This window comes from Oculina patagonica, chromosome 4 (genome assembly GCF_052425735.1).
Source record: "Oculina patagonica isolate OP01 chromosome 4, crgOcupat, whole genome shotgun sequence".
Lineage (NCBI taxonomy): Eukaryota > Metazoa > Cnidaria > Anthozoa > Scleractinia > Oculinidae > Oculina > Oculina patagonica.
The window spans coordinates 6,147,137-6,164,235 of NC_135761.1; the positions used below are offsets into that span (position 1 = coordinate 6,147,137).

Genomic DNA, 17,099 nt, shown 5'->3' on the forward strand with positions numbered 1-17,099 from the left:
TGAACTTGAAAGCCCGAAGAAACTTGCAGGCGTATGCGTGGGCTTATAGGAACTCTTCACCAAAGGACCAGGGCTAAGCGTCGTTATTGAGGTGAAGATTACCTCCCCCTCCCTCCGTATTTAAATTTGGGACCAAGTGAGTTATTATTAATAAAGAAGTGCCCGTAAAAAGAGGATCAACTTATCTCAGTTTATAGCGCGCGTAGCTATGCATAAAAACTGGCTTGACTCGTGAGGAAAGACATCAACAATACACGGGGAAATGCTCGAGATTTTCACTGCAGTTAAGGTGGCTGGTAACGCTTTCCAGGACTTTCCAGCTCTTTTACTTTGACGGGTCAGTACAATAAATCTTTATCAGTTGATGATACAATAATGGTATGAAATTAATGCCCAATGATTGGTGAATATGTTTTGATTATTTTCATGACGTCACTGGTTACTATAGCAACAGTAGTACCTGTTAAAAACACCCTTAATTTTGACTTTAAGTGCTTATAACTCAAAAACGAGCTCGGTGACCCCCATTTTTTATTATTGAACATTGATCAGCATGTTAAGTTACAACTTTTTGCAAAGTTAAAAAAAATTCTACGAAGCGGTTTCAGAGCCACCTTAAAAATATGAAAATTTAAGGTGGCTCTGAAACCGCTTCGTAGAATTTTTTTTAGCTTTGCAAAAAGTTGCAACTTAACATGCTGATCAATCTTCAATAATAAAAAATGGGGGTTACTGAGCTCGTTTTCGAGTTATAAGCACTTAAAGTCAAAATTAAGGGTGTTTTTAACAGGTAAAACTGTTGCTATAGTAACCAGTGACGTCATGAAAATAATCACAACATATTAACCAATCATTGGGCATTAATTTCATACCATTATTGTAGCTTCAACTGATAAAGATCTGTAGTACTGACCCGCCAAAGTATAAGAGCTGGAATTTGCTGGAAACCGTTACCAGCCACCTTAATTACGTTTTAGTTATTAATTTTTTTCTTTCTTATACTTTATACTGTCTTTATTACTCGAGCCCCAGTCTTTGTAAATATACACAAGCCTATTTTAGCTGGTACCATTGTGTAGTTGGTTTCGAGCCGTATTGATACTGTGGCTCTAAATAAGGGTATACAACAAGCATGTATTTTCTTTTACACAGATCGTGTTTAAATAAAGGTTTTTTATTATTAGACCAAGGTAAATAAAGGGATGATTGGGTGTTAGTTTTTCATGTTATGTTATCTCTATTATTACATGGTTTTTACTCATTATTCGGCAAAATACCTGGATTTTTAATCTGTAATTACATGCTAAACATTTACCGTTATCTTACTTTTCAACCGTTTGGTCTTTTTTCAAGTAAGGACAATTGAAGTATTATCTTATAGCTACAGTGTCTATTTACGCACGAGCCTCATAGCGAAACAGGACAAGACGAAAATTAAAGTCGAGTTTTGGTGGATACTAATTATTTTGTCTCTGTGCTGAAAGCTACGCACTATTATCTTTAGGGGCTTCGCACAAAATAGCCTCACAACTCGGATAACGTAGCCCCAACATACCGATATTCAAAGGGGCTAGGTCACGGCATTTTAGGTATTTCTGTTTATTTTTGTTAATTCAGAGCTGTAAACTTCAAATAGCAGAGCAAAAGTCATTTATTGGCAAATTCACGACCACATAACAAACAAGGATGATTTTCGAGCATTGTAAATGACACTTTCATACAAATTTAGATAAACTTGAAAAAAGTCGGGCCGACGTTTTTCAAGTTTACTCGAACGCAATCCGTTTTAATCTTCTCGAATGTTGCCCATCCATGCCCCTTTTAGCCATTTCTGTGTTTCTTTTGAGCTATTCTACAGTTTTAAGCTGTTATTGTGATAACGAACAACGAAAGGACGGACGGGCGGACGAATGAATGAATGTTATTCTTATATAGCACCTTTAAATGCGGTGCTAAAAATTTCTGTTATCATTCTTTTAACATGCTTTATTTTCTAATATTACTTTTTTGACAGATCCAGTAGGTAAAATCAATTACAGTTTAACTAAAAGTTCTATGATTACATTTCGTTTTGGACAGTTGATTGTCCTGACAAATGTCTTCTATATCTCAAAATCAAATTCTAATCCACTTCCTTTCAATTTTGCCAACACTTCCTTCTCAAATCTCTCATTCAACTCTGGAGTGAAGTAATTCTCCCAATCTCCGACCACGCCCTTTCGAAGCATCGAGGACTCGCCATCTTTGGTTGGTATCGCGTAAGTTGCAGCATTTTTCTTCATTCCACTGAAAGTGCACTGTTTAGCAATGCGACTGATGAGATCATCTGGCAGCGGCTTGTTGAGGAAGTTGGCGATCATTCTGACATGCGAAAGTAGATCCTAGCAGAGAGAGAATTATATATTATTTCCACGAGCTTGTAAAATCTTTCTGATCATTTGAGAAGGTATCACAACGAGGATATTTGAATAATGAAGACGAAAAATTCAAGTAGTATTTCTTGTTATGCATCGAGGTGTTTTCATTGCGTTTCATTGCGTTTCATTGCGTAGTAGAAGGTTGCTCGGAGGATTGTTAAAATGTTGGAAAATCTTGGTAAAAAAGTAAGGAAGATACTTTACAGCATAAAAATACAGACCTTTTGTAAATCTTCATATTTAAGAAACAAGACATTGCGCTCATCTTTGTGCTTCCACCAGTCCAGAACATGGTCATTCCAACAATTCCAAACCACTGTACGTAATAAAAAGACAAAGTTCAGTAGAACCTGGTACAGAAATGTGAAAGCAAAGTTCTTACCACGTTTTTACAAGTCACTAGTTGCGTCGCGTATAGTTATCTTCATAAATTAAATATTTCTGATTGTATAAACATATATTTAATTGTTGTCAATTGATCTAGAAAACCCTGAACTGAGATTCCCTGCGCCGTTCCTATTAGCCGCTATTATTAGTCGAGCGCCTGCTACACACGCTAGAATTTTAACTGAAATAGTACATCAGTGAGGTCATGTGAGAACAAAGGAATAATCAAGTACCTGATGACTAGACAATTCTTCCAACTAACATAACAAGAAATGTATGAATATTAGTAAATATAATTTAGATGTCAGTCTGTTTTGTAGACTCTTACACCTGAATTGGTTAGCAAATTTACTTACCATTTCCTTCAATAAATAACTTGGCGTAAAATTCCCACGGTCCATCAAATCTCTTCATCATTGTCACAAATTTGAAAAATGATACTGCAGTATCCTTTGGATTGCGAGCAACGTAAATATATTTACACTTGGCAGGGGCGGATCCAGGATTTTTCAAAGGGGGGTGGCTGTTTACCAATATTTTTTTCGGGGAGGGGTTGGGCTTTTAGGCAGTTTTTTGAAAGTGGGAGTGCAAATGATTTTGGATGTGAGGCCCATATTTAATGGAGCCGAAGGCTCCATCCCCCTAGGAGGGTCTGGGGGCATGCCCCCTCAGAAAATTTTGAAAACTTGAAGCCTCTTAGACGTGATTTCCGTGACTCTGAGCAGCTTTATACAGCTGTCAATTAAGTTATTAAACCACTGTTTTTCCTTGATAATTTGGCAAAATATTCTTTCTTCAACTTACCTTGAGTTATATTTCCGAGAAAAAGTCTAGTTCTTATGAAATGAACAGTGATTGAAATTTAAAGTTGACAGGTCACGAACTTACAGGAAAGAACAGATATGCGTTTTTGCTCACCCACGTGCGTGAAAAGTTTTAGCCCTTGGCAAAGTGGCCTGGAGACAACATTGGCGACTTTGCTTGTTTGTGAAATCGCTTCAATGCGAAAAAACGGTACGAACACTCGCTAAAAAAGATGTAAATGGAGAAGAAAATCATCCCAGCAAGGCTAAAACAACTCTCGAAAGTTAAGAGGAATCTAATTTTTTTCAAATTATACACACATAATAACACATCATGTGAAGTTCGTAAAACAGGCTGTCGAAAATCTCCTATTTTGGAAAAATGGCCTTTCTTAACTTTGAACGGCCGCCTGACTATGAAAGGTGGATGGACATTGTCCTTATTTTCTATTTTAATATGTTTATTTTCATTTTTCTGGTGGATCAAGGGGGGTGGCTAGCCACCCAATCCACCCCCCCTGGATCCGCACCTGCTTGGTGTCTTCGTTTGAACCTTTAGGAATGATATTGTAAAGAAGGTGGGTTTTTAAAATACGCGGTCTTGGCAGAGCGTTGAGATCAGAGTGCAAGGCACGTGGATTGGTTGACCTTTCCAGGAATGGAACTCGCTCTCTAGCATGTGTACTTGGCACTTGTCCTTCGTTCAGTATTTGCCAGACAATCTCTTGCATCCAAGTTGTTCCTAAATAAAAAAATGTTCAATTTAGTTTAGTATAAGTATTATATATAAAGTAAAATAATAATGATGATGACGACGACGACGACGACGACGATGATGATAATTAGTCATCCGATTGAATGAACAAGACCGCACTTGGTGCTTCGCTCGCAGGTTTTTTTTTCTTCCTATACTATACTAGGGAGCCTGTGCACAGGCTAGTTCACGTTTATTCTCAAAGAGGTCCCAAATTGACAAGTGATTAGCCCGTAAAAAGGCTGGCGGCGAAAATAAATCTGCCAGCGGAGCGAGACAGACCGCGCACGGTTCACTCGCGTCGTAGCCTACGTAGCAGACGCCGAAAGGGGAGGGGGAGAGAGGAAAAGCCCGTTTTTTCCCTTCCTCCTCCTCCCCCTGTTACCTCTGCCACGCAGGCTACTCGCCTCGCCGAATGTGAGGAGCCTCAGGCTGTTGAAAGGCAGTATAAGACCTGATTCACACTAGCGACATAACGTCATAACAGCAAGGTCGTGAACGCAAATGCAACAAACACCTCATGTTGATGTTTTATGACGTCAGTGTGAACAACATAACACAACTACATAGTTGGAACATAATGACATTAGCATAACGACATAAGGACTATTATTTATGTTGTTATGTCCATGTCGTTATGTCGTTATGCCGCAACTGTGAACCCGGCCTAACACGTGATATTAGAGCCCCCCTCGGACCGCAAACCGTCCCGAAGATCCCGTAAAAAATATTTTTATCTTCAATTGCCATAATTCCACAGATAAGCAGCTTCGCCATGTATCTTTCAATTCAAGTCTGCAACATTTTCAAGTAACAACCATATTGTAACTGTAGTGCAATGTAATAAAATTTTACGATTTACTCGCAAAGACCAGTCTTTGACATCCGAGCTCCTGAACTGTTGAAATGTGGCCGTTGCGCAACACTACAGTCACGAGAAAGTTGCGCCGCATTTTATTTCGCCTGGTACTGTCAAGCCGCCTAGCTGTATACATCTAAGTGAAAGGCAGTATTCTCTGACTGTTAGCTCAGTGCTGGTATCTAGCGGATGATGTCTGTTTGTTCACCGGACTAGTTCCTAAAATGCAACTTATTTACACTCGTGCCGGCCTGGGCTATTGGAGTTTAAAACTTATTACACGTTGTTTTCAGTCTTCAATCTGAGCGATTCTTTCCGATTAAGTTTAACACTAGTTGTCTCTGATGCGATTTTTCACTGGACATAAATTTTAATCCGAATAATTACAGCTTTATACTGACTCACCTGACTTGGGGTATGTGACCACGAAAACGTCATCCGGCCTCGTCTGAAAATTTGAGATAAAGTCGCAAAGCAACTGAGGATCGGGAGTGAAATGTGCAGGCATTTTCAAGCCGAAAACATCAATGAATTTTTCGGATGACCATTCACCTTCTGTTACTTGAAAGAAATGAGAAGACGCCATGATTATTGCAAGCTCTACAATTTATCCGACGGGATAGGTCACGCAACCAAACAGTGGGTAAACTTCCGGTCCGCGAGGTGTCTAATTGTGTAAATCACGCGATCGAGTCGTGATTGCGCAATGCATAACTCCAAAAGTTGAGACGTGTTAAATTTCGGACGAATAATTTCATCTACATCTACTTTTAATTTAGTCGGTTAAGTCGTGAGACATCACACAAACTTTCCTTAAAAATAGATTACAAATGTGAAGCTGAATAAAAAAAAATAATGTGTAAAATTTTGATCAATTTTATGACTTATGATTTCGGACAAAATTCTGAACATCAGACACCGTAAGGCCAAAAACGACGCTAGACTTAAAAACATGTCACCAAAACGAGTAAAATTCTTTACTTAATTTTTCAACTTGGCTTTATGACTGCAGTTTCGATAAAAGGACGACCTTATTGATGTCGAAATGTGAAGCACTCAAAATTAACTGTTAAAAGATATTACTACTTGTGTTCACGAAATAAAACACTGCCAAGTCTCCGCCACGATAAAAAATATCATGTTTATTGATAAAAATCATCTTATTGGGCACTGTAAGGAACCCTCCTCTCCCTCCTTAACGTTCATAAGAAATTTTGCACTCTCGCTCTATAGGTCCATTTCTTACAGTTCATTGTCCTGGTGAATGCCTTTTATATCTCAAAATCAAACTCTAATCCACTTCCTTCCAATTTTGGCAACACTTCCTTCTCAAATCTCTCATTCAACTCTGGAGTGAAGTAATTCTTCCAGTCTCCGACCACGCCCTTCCGAAGCAGCGATGTTTCGCCAACTTCGCTTTTTATCGCGTAACTTGCAGCATTTTTCTTCATTCCACTGAACGTGCACTGTTCAACAATGCGACTGGTGAGATCATCTGACAGCGGCTTGTTGAGGAAGTTGGCGATCATTCTGACATGGGAAAGCAGATCCTGGTGGAGAGAGAATCACTGCTTTCACGAACTTTCAAAAAACCTATTTAAGTTACAAAAAAATCAATCTCATTTTACTTTCATGAGCTTATATAAAATCTTTCTGATCATTAGCAAAGATATCCCAGCAAAGATATTCTAATGCAAACCTTTTGTAAATCTTCGTATTTAAGAAACAAGACATTGGGGTCATCTTTGTGCTTCCACCAGTCCACAACATGGTCATTCCAAAGGCCATAACTCACTGTTCATAGCAAAAAGATTAATTCATAACCAGCCACATATATCAGAAAACAATGTTCTCAAAAAATAAAACGATGCAAAGCCATCTGTACTAATTATTGAGCCAGTTGCTCGGCAGCGCAGATTTCTGATTTCTTTTAAAGGGGCAGAGAGCCAGTTGCAGTTGTCAGTCTGCTTACCGCGATTGGAACTAGTACTCTTACACCTGAATTGGTTTGCAAACTTGCTTACCATTTCCTTCTACAAATAACTTGGCATAAAATTCCCATGGCCCATTATATCCGGATGACCTGGCTACGGTGAATTTGAAAAATGACACTGCGACATCCTTTGGATTGCGAGCGACGTAGATATATTTACACTTGATGTCTTCTGTTGCACTTTTAGGTGCAGAATGGTAAGGAAGGTGGGTCGAAAAAATGCGGGGTCTTGGCAGAGTGTTGATGTCAATATGAGCTAGTCGTGGATTGGTTAATTTTTCTAGAAATGGAACTCGTTCCATCAGTGATTTACTGCTGACTTGTCCATCATTAAAGATCTGCCAGGCAATTTCTCGAACCCAACTTGTCCCTGAATGGAATAAAGAGAATGATGGTTATGCAGTTGTTGTTATTGAAACTAAACCCGCGGATAAATCCAATTTGTTTCGAACGCCTAATGTAGGTCAATGTCGGTCTCGTCCCCAGTCGTCTTTTGAGTCCATCGTGAGTTCCCATCATCCTCCGCGTCTTGCAATTTTCGCTTGACGACTGGGGACAAGTCAGGGTCAATGTAGGGACAATGTTAAATCAGGAGCCCCAAAATAAACCACGCTGGGTTTTAACTTCCTGGGAGGGGGTAATACCTTATATACGCTGTATGTGCCGCTGGATAGGGTCCCACTTTTGACCTTCCAGGTCTGTGATGGGGTTCCAATTTAGCTTTTTAGCCTGAGATGGGGTCGCAAAATGAGGAGAAAGTATGTCAAATTTATATTTTTATGCTTACCCAATCAAATCAGGTCGTTTTGAAACGTGCGGAAATAAATAGTCTCAGTCTGAGATGGAATATTTAATTTAACTGTTTAGTTTGAGATATAGCAAGTTTGAACTTTTCTTGGCCTGAGACGGGGTAGGGGTTTCTAGACCTCAGCGGAGCACCCCCACCCAAATATTTCGAAGTAGCCCACCGGGATTAGCCTGCGTGGCCGGCGTTCAAAGGAGAAGGGAAGTTCGAGCGCGAAGCGCGTTCCCCTCCTTCCTTCTCCGATCGAGCTTCGCGCTCTCTCCTCACGCCTAGCGCTTCGAACTCAATCTCCCCTTCCCCTTCCCCTTTGCATTTGAACGCCGGCCACGCAAGCTCCACCGGGATTTACTTCTACTACACCAGGCCAGGGAGACGTGTCTGTACACAATCAAAGCTGCATTGAAATTCATTTACGGTTTACATTCAGATTTTATTCCTTCTGTTTAAAAAGGGTCGTAGAGGGGGGGGGGGGGGGGGGTTCGAATCACGAAAATAAGTACTCTTTGTTCTTACGCTACAAAGAGTGTTTGAAGAGATCCAAATTGATTAAAAAATTACGAAAATAAGAAAGAAACGTGCTCTTTTATCCTGTTCTTACTCTACAAAGAGTGTTTGAAGAAATCCGTCAACGAAGAATATGCGAAGATCAGCAAGGGAAGCTCTCGGCTATTTGGTAGTTCCCGATGCCTTACGCGACGTTACGATAATTATACGGAGGTCACATTTGGAACCATTTGAGGTATCGCGTCTCAAAATCACGCAGAATAAAGTGGCGAAATCACGAATATCGGCTATTAGGGAGGTTAAGCATGACGTCTACGGCAAACGGCAAACGGCAAAAATGAAACTTTTGCCGTCTCTCTTCAGTTGTGTGTACAGTAGAGTGAAATTATTTGTATTTGCAATGAATAGTAGGAGACATTATTCCATTTTTGTGTGCATGCTTTATTTACGAATTAAAAGAAAAGAACTCAAAATCAGAAGTTATCTTTGCCGTTTGCCGTCTGCCGTTAACGTCATGCTTAACCTCTCTATTCATGAATTCAAGGTCTTCACGTGTCACGCAAAACCTTCCGGTCACGGGTCACGAAGAATAAATTTATTAAATTCACGTTTCACAGAAAATAAAATCAGCTATTGTGTCTATTGTGGTGTACATTAATGGTTAGGGCTTTCCACAAGTTGCTCGGCAACTTTTTGGCAACTTTTCATGATTCGAGCAACTTTTTCCCCTTCGAGCAACTTTTTTCCTCTCGAGCAACTTGTTGCATTTTGAGCAATTTCCAGACCAAAGATCTCCGAAGATTATCCGAGTGTTGTTCAAAGGCAATACGAACATTTCCGAAGATTTACGAAGTTTGCCGAAGACCTTCGAGGAACCTCTGAAGACATTTCAACTTTCGGCTTATTTTGCATAAAAGCATTACAAAACTCGTCAGCAAACATGACGTCATTGATATCTTCACGATTTTTCTCAGTTAAAGAAGTCCTTGTTAATTAAAAAAAAGTCCCCTTAATTTGTTATTTAGATACTTCTTTTACAGTAAAATTGCATAAAACTGCTTGGAAATCTTACTCTCAAATGGAAATTAGCATGTATTTAGAGAAATTCTCGTGATTAGAAGCAGCGTTTTGGATTTTTTGGAGCAACTTTCGAGCAACTTTTATTATCAGAAGCAACTTTTTTGGAGCAACTTTTGAGCAACTTTTTGAGAAATTACGGGCGACCTTTTTGGGAAATCTCGAGCAACTTGTGGAAAGCCCTATTAATGGTGCCAAGTTTGAGTAACACAGCTCAAATATTCCTAGAGATATTCTTGATTCAGTGCTTCATCTTTTTGTGGAACAATTAATGACGTCATCACTTTCCTCATTTGCATAATACAAAAACGTAAATATCTCTAAAACGAAAAAAGATATTGTAAAAAGGAAAACGCCATTTTTCTTTATTTTGAAAAGCCTTTAAAATAAACAGCAATTATTGTTTACTTCATAGGCACTTTCTCATATGATCTCCCCGATCGTCTCTGTCGCTTCTATCGTTTGCAAATTCTGAGGCGATCGTAGGCGATCGAAGCGATTGGAAGCGATGGCCCCAATCGTCTGGTATATGCAAAATAGGGTTAATCAACCAAAATAATTCATGATCTTTTCTTTGTTCCCGCATATGAATATTCGATTTTATTCCGTTCGACGCACGTGTGTTTTTTCGAAACTCCGATACGCTTATGGCAAAATTCGTGGCCTCCTATCCTCTCATTATTGCCGTTTTACTGCGAAAGAAGCAAAAGGGAGGCCAAACGGAAACGTAGTTCTGGGTAATACTGATGCACCATGGGACAGTTTGTATCGCTTCGATTTTCTCCCTCTGTGGCAGTAGTTCTCATATAATCGTTCGCGGTCGCCGCGGTCTGCGACCGTCTGCGACCGATCGCCCGGATAGAACACGGGCGATCGAAGCGATCGCGATCGCCCCGATCGTCGCAGACGTCTCTGTAATGTTCTCATATGATCGCCCCGATCGTAAGCAAACTTTTTGAAGCGACAGAGGCGACAGAGACGATCGGGGCGATCATATGAGAACCAGCCTTTACCGCACGGGAGCGGGAATCCGCGTGTATTATCGTTAACACGAGCAACGATTTGGCGACTAAGTGATTTTCCATTTTATTTGCTAAATTTACTCACCTGACTTGGGGTATGTAACCACGAAAATGTCGTCCGGCCTCGTCTGAAAATTCGAGATATAGTCGCAAAGCAACTGAGGATCGGGAGTAAAATGTGCAGGCATTTTTAAGCCCAAAACATCGATGAATTTTTCGGATGACCATTCACCCTCTGTTACTTGAAAGATATGAGAAGACGCCATGATTATTGCGCGCACTGAGATCTAGCACAAACACGCCACTGCACCAGAGAATGTAAATTTTTGTTATTGTCATAAAGTCGGTAATATTTACACGTTGCACCACTCGTCTGATTATTGCTAAACTACCTGAATACTTAACAATTATTCGCCGAAGGCGAAGTTATTATTTTTGAATAATCCCCGAGACGAATTATAATATTCAACAATAATCACTAAGCCTGAGGCGAATAATTGTTGCGGGCCCAAGAGAGGCCCGCAACCCTAATCTTGACAGTGACCAGCGGATAGCGTTTTACGCGTGCTCGCCACGTTTATAAACCAGGACCGAACCGGAAGTTGAAATTTTTGTTCTTCCACTAAGCACGATCGGAATGCGAAAATGTGTTAATCACAACAGTTTGTCGTAACACCGGAAGAGAAAAATCTGTTCTCCAAGAGCGATATTTTAAAAACAGCTTGTCACATTAGATAAACCTTCTGTGACATTGAAGGCGTTATGTGTTGCTTTTGAGAACATTTGCTGTGATTGTATCACAGATAAACCACGGTAAAGCGAATGATTCCAACAACGGTTATTGTCGAGAAATTCGTTATAACACTGACAACATAGCGAGTTTACCGACTGAGAAAAATCAAATCTACCAATTCACACTGCACCGCGTGCGAAAAATCTTTGCGCGACGCGTTACTCAGAATAATTGTCTATTGTCCATTTGATCATTTCAGCCCTGCTTGTTCAGTCGTTTATTTATAATTATCGGCACTGCCTACCAGTACCTTGTCTAAGTGCGTCAAGGCCCGCACTTTCTAACCTGTGGTTACCACTAGTTTTAGTATAATTTTCAGAGGTGAATATCAAAAACTAAAAAATAACAATAAAAAAACACGAAAACAACAAATTCATCGATTGAAATCGTAATTTACACTCACAAGTTTTAGCAATAAAACAGAACAAAACAAACACTGCGAAGAAGATAGATATCCGGTACCTTTGTTTAATCGTCACGGGTGACTTCTGAGCAATTGTGTGAATCCTGTCAAAATTACTAGCTCCAGTGAGAAGAGAACTAAACAATGTTTTGCCAGTCGATCTGACTGAGTACATGGCCGCGTGCGATCTCCAAAACCACCATGTTTACGATCAATTATAATGCCTTGAAAACCATCTCTAGAAAATATTTTCGGTCCAAAAGCCTTGGTAGTCAATTTGCAAAATTCCCAATGTTTTAAATATCCAGGAGTTGGAGCTTTCATTCATCAAATGCCCGGGGGGGGGGGGGGTACTGCCTATAATGGCCTATACGGGGAGGCTCCGCCCGAAAGGGGTACCTTTTTCAGGCTTCCGGTATATAAAAGGGTAGGGATTTCACAAGTTTAGGTATACGAAAGGGTATGGAAATCTGTCATTTAGGTTTTTGAAAGGGCCTTTAATTAAAATATTTCGAACAGATGCAATTTATGGCTGTATTATTTCAATTTATTAAGCGCTACTTGAAAATGACAAGAAAACGTCATGTTTTAAGGCTAAACCATGACTTTCAGGTATATGAAAGGGGTACAGTCGAACCCCGCTTTACGGACACCCGCTTAATACGGACACCCCGGTATTACGGACAGTTTCGACGGTCCCGACGATACGGACACCCGTTAAAACGGACAACGGACACTTTTCTGTGACTCGAGTGACAAACTGTCATACATTGTCAACCCCGCTTTACGGACACTGTTTATCTGTGCACTGTCAATTTTCATTGTCGCGATTATTTGCTAACTTTACCCTGAGCAAATAATAACAGAATTCGACGAATTAAAACGATTTTATAACAAAGAGAACGCTAAGCGTCACTTGCAAGAAGGTTTTGTCAAATCTTCAGTCCGCCTGGTTGTGTCGCAAGCCAAAAGCCTCGGCCATGTCTCAAATGAGTTTCAAATGAGTTTGTAGGGTATTAGAACGGTCACAGTCAGAGTTTCAGTTACAAAGGAAACTTAAAAGAAAACGTTATCCTGCTGATTTCTTGTATATAGTAAAGTTGCGACATTTTCAAATAAATAATTCCACTGTTAAGTTTATTAAAGTACAGTTCGAGTTTCTGACTAGACCGTAAGGTTTTTGTAAAAACTATAAATTTTGGTCAGAGAGTTCACAGTTTGCATTTGTTACAGCTACAGTACAATTACACAAAGTTTTGTTGCCATTAAAACGTTTCCCTTCGTCTTTGTGTTGATAAAACATGTATCCGTGACTTTTTTCTGAGACCCCGCTTAAAGGTCAAATGAACAGAAATTTCAAAATGCCATTTTATACAACCAAACGCTAAAACTATCCATTATTGAGAAAATATAAGAAAAATTTTTGCTTTCCGAGCCTTAAAGCGTGAATTACAGCAAAAAATACGAAGATTTCCGAAGGCTTCACGAAAACGTTTTTGAATGACTGCGCACTGAAATGGAAGGAATAAAACGAGTTTGTGACGTCATAATTGGTGTTTTTGAAGACGACCGCAGACCGATTTCGCAGACCGTACCGACGGCAACGTCAACGACAACGTCTGGTGCAAAATGAATTTATATTTTACTTGAGAATCTCGCAGCTTTCCGGACGCATTCTGCTTATTTATCGCTTTAAGAACTAGCTCCCGCTGAATATTCAAAGAAAGCGTTCAACCCCAAATAGAAAACCAAAAATTAGCCGTCGTGGCTGACGTTGTCCAAAATACGCAAAATTTCGTCATTTCACGTTGTTGTTCGGCAGAGAACGGCTTTGAAGTGTACCAAAATTCAAAACGCACGTGCATAGTTAACGCGCGTGCAGAACGGCTTTGAAGTGTACCAAAATTCAAAACGCACGTGCATAGTTAACGCGCGTGCAGATAATTCTGCTCATTAACGTTAAATGCTAATGAGAAAGAACACCCCCTCATCCTCTCTTGGAAAGAACGATAGATTCCTGATTTGTTTTCATACCGGCGTGCATTCTCCCTATGTCTCACATGATATGCAAAACGACAGCAAACAGAACTTTAAGCTTTTTTTGTGCTTTAGCTATTCTATTAAAAAAAAAATGAACCTCTCTAAACAACAACCAACAATCAATCCACTGAAAAACGGCCGAATAGAACGAAATAACTGCTTGACTGAAATATCACTTATTTAGATTTTAAGGTGCCGTCTGCGGAATCGGTCTGCGGTCGTCTTCAAAAACACCAATTATGACGTCACAAGTTTTTATTTCCGACAATTTTTCCGAGCACTCTACGATTATGAAGGACTAGAAAAAGCATTTTTCAACTTGAAATATCTCTGCGATGTAATGACCGATTGTTTTGAAACTTTGGGATATGTTTATTTGACCCTTAATAAACACATGGACAAAAAATTACAAAAATCGAAATTTCTGTTCATTTGACCTTTAATACGGACACCCCGTTAATACGGACAATTTGGCCTGTCCCCTTGGTGTCCATATTAACGGGGTTCCACTGTACCTTTTTTCATTAAAAGGTATACGAAAGGGGTACAATTTCTGGCAAAATGGTATATAAAAGGGTAAGGGGTAAGAGCTCGGGGCGGAGCCTCCCCGTTCAAAACTTTGTTGGGTACCCCCCCGGGAGCAAATGCCGCCATGTTCACTGGCCTGGATGGCAAACGTGGCATGGCTTAGTAGCCAAACCATGGGATGCCCTATTCACCGCCTAGCGCGGTGAATATTACATCATAGTCCGAGCTTCTCGACCAATCAGAATTGAATTCACCTCTGGAAATTACAGTCGACTCTCTCTAAGACGGACACCGTCGGGAACGTCCCCAACTGTCCGTCTTAGAGAGGTGTCCGCCTTATAGAGAGTCGAGGTAACGTGATACCAGAAATTTTGAGATGAAAAAGCTCAACGGCTATGCACAACGAATACACGTCTGATTTAAGTCGCTTACTTTAGCAAAACCTATAAAGTGGAACAAAAATAATATCAGAAATTCGACTCGTTTGCTCATTACAAACGGTAATACTGTAAGTAGAAAACTATCTCTTTGGTGCCCATACACTTAGGCAGAGAAGAAACACGTTAAAGCGGATTGTTTTTGGTACGTTTGGTATTTTAAAGGCGCTGACTTACTTTGCTATATGACGATACCACGTTTTGAAGTATTATTCACTAAAAAAATCACTTTTTGTGCGTGTCCGTTGGCGGTTTCAAAGTGTCCGTTGTCCGTCTTAGAGAGGTGTCCGTCTTACAGAGAGTTTTGTTACAGTAAAATGACTGAAAAACAGCAGGGACCATCACCAGGGGTCCGTCTTATGGAGGTGTCCGTCTTATAGAGGTGTCCGTTAAGAGAGAGTTGACTGTATACTGAAGTCTTTTATCCATTCTATGCTGGTCACGTGCATTTGTCACGATTTATGCCAACGTGACGCATCCTCGAATTTTCGCACGCACGGGATTAACGGCTTAGAGCAGTGTGCAAATCATGGCGAGTTTCCCAGTCTTTCCGGAAATAGATGGGGAATGGACATCTAACAAAACAGTTAAAACTTAGGCTTAAGAATTCCAGCATATTTTACTAACGACGCTCATTTGCTTTACGACTTTATTACAAATTTCCAGACGAAATCAGATGATTCGAAGATGATGTCTTTATTGTCAGCTATCCGAAATCAGGTAAGCTGTTTGCATGCATATAAATTTACAAAACGTCGAATCTTCAGAAAATGATCATTTGTCAACATGTGTCTACAAAATCCTGTTGATTGACTTGAGATCGAGAGTCACTTAGCAAGAACCAGTCGCAATTTGGAAAAATAGTTATAACTAATAACACGGATCCTCTTCAATTTTGTCCCGAGATGGGGTGTACAATTTCGATTCTTTAGTCTCAGATGGGGTAGCAAATATGTATGTTTGAGGTAGGGGTGCCTAGACCCCAAATGGGAGAACCCCCACCCAAATATTTTAAACTGTTTACTCCCTACCAGTGTGCAACGCTGATTTCTTGTTTGTTTGTTGTTGTTTTTATGTCTATAGTAATTCACTTTTGCAACTATAACCTTGCAGTATAGGTATGCAATGTGTGCAAAGTACTATTTAGCCTTTTTGTGTGCATTACAGGCCTTGTCACCAAGAGAGCTTCTTAACATGTTAGTGACTGTAACACGAGTAGTGTATTATATTATGTAAGCTACCAACTGCCAACCAAGACTGCGTTTGACATTTGTCATTATTATTTACTTATTTGTCTTTTCTCATTATAGGAAGCTGTCAAGGCACAATTATGCCATGGTTGCATGAGTTAAATTATTGCATGAGGGGGGCATTGGGATTTTCGATTTTGACCATTTTTTAGATCGGTTTTTCGGTTTTCGTCCCCAAAAACTGTGGTTTTTCGGCTTTAGTGTCTTATGTGGTTTGTGGGAATCCTTCTTGTGGCATTTGGCTTTCGGTATTCGGCAAAAATACAAGCAGTGTTTTGGATTTGGTATTCAATGTGGTTTTTGGTTTTTCCCATTTTGGTTTCGTGATCAAAATGCAAATTTGAGTAGTAAGATTAAGATTCAGCTTGCACCTGAACAGAAATGTCAAAAGTGTATAAGAAAACCTTTTTTAAAAAAATCTTCAGGTATCAATAGGGTGCGGTTAGGGTTTTTGAATTTGAATTTTTTATGTGCGGTTTTCGGTTTTGGTCGAAATTTACTGCGGTTTTGTGGTTTTTGATGATTTTTTAGTCGGTTTTTCGGTTTCTTTAATATATGGCCCAGTGCCCCCTTCTTGCATCACTGTATTGGCAACAGGATCAGTACTAACTGAACATTAATTCAACTATTCATTTCTTGTAGGGACTACTTGGGTTCAAAAAAAAGTCTGGCAGGCTTATCACAAAGGAGCAATCAATAGTAAAAGAATTGAAGTCGTTGAGCGGTGCCGTTTCCTGCTCGGTGTTGCCAGAAATCCAATGACCATTATAACTTGGAAATAAAGGATGGTATGTTTTAAGCTTGGTGAAAGACAATGAGAAAGAGATTATTCAGTCAGTGATGCAAGCTACTCGGAAACTGAGTCTAGGCCATGTGAGTAGCTTGTGTCACTGTCACTTGTGTCTTTCACCAAGCTTAAAATTTACCATTTTTTATTTCAATACATTCTCACTCTTCGACAATACCATACCTAGCTAGCAATATGCGGGAAGTTTGTCGCATTTGAACCTAGTTATATGGCCTAGCT

The 17,099-nt window shown here is 39.8% G+C and overlaps 1 protein-coding gene across 6 annotated transcripts in view; it reads right to left on the minus strand.

The window, feature by feature from the left end:
• LOC144651282 (sulfotransferase 1E1-like) overlaps positions 1-17,099 on the minus strand; it is a 52,102-nt gene that overhangs the window by 19,265 nt on the left and 15,738 nt on the right. For 2 of the 6 annotated variants that reach the window (XM_078511219.1, XM_078511220.1), the window contains exons 1-3: positions 10,707-10,930; positions 7,245-7,583; positions 2,639-2,733 (exon numbers count right to left, since the gene is read on the minus strand). The exons of 1 other annotated variant lie outside the window; for it this stretch is intronic. In XM_078511219.1, coding sequence (XP_078367345.1) covers positions 2,639-2,733; positions 7,245-7,583; positions 10,707-10,887 — 615 coding nt within the window. In that variant the 5' untranslated portion in view covers positions 10,888-10,930. Of the gene's footprint in view, positions 1-1,531; positions 2,382-2,638; positions 2,734-3,160; positions 3,288-4,140; positions 4,350-5,625; positions 6,771-6,919; positions 7,015-7,244; positions 7,584-10,706; positions 10,931-17,099 lie in introns of those variants that run through there. 3 more of the 6 variants (XM_078511222.1, XM_078511221.1, XM_078511218.1) reach the window with 3 other exon arrangements.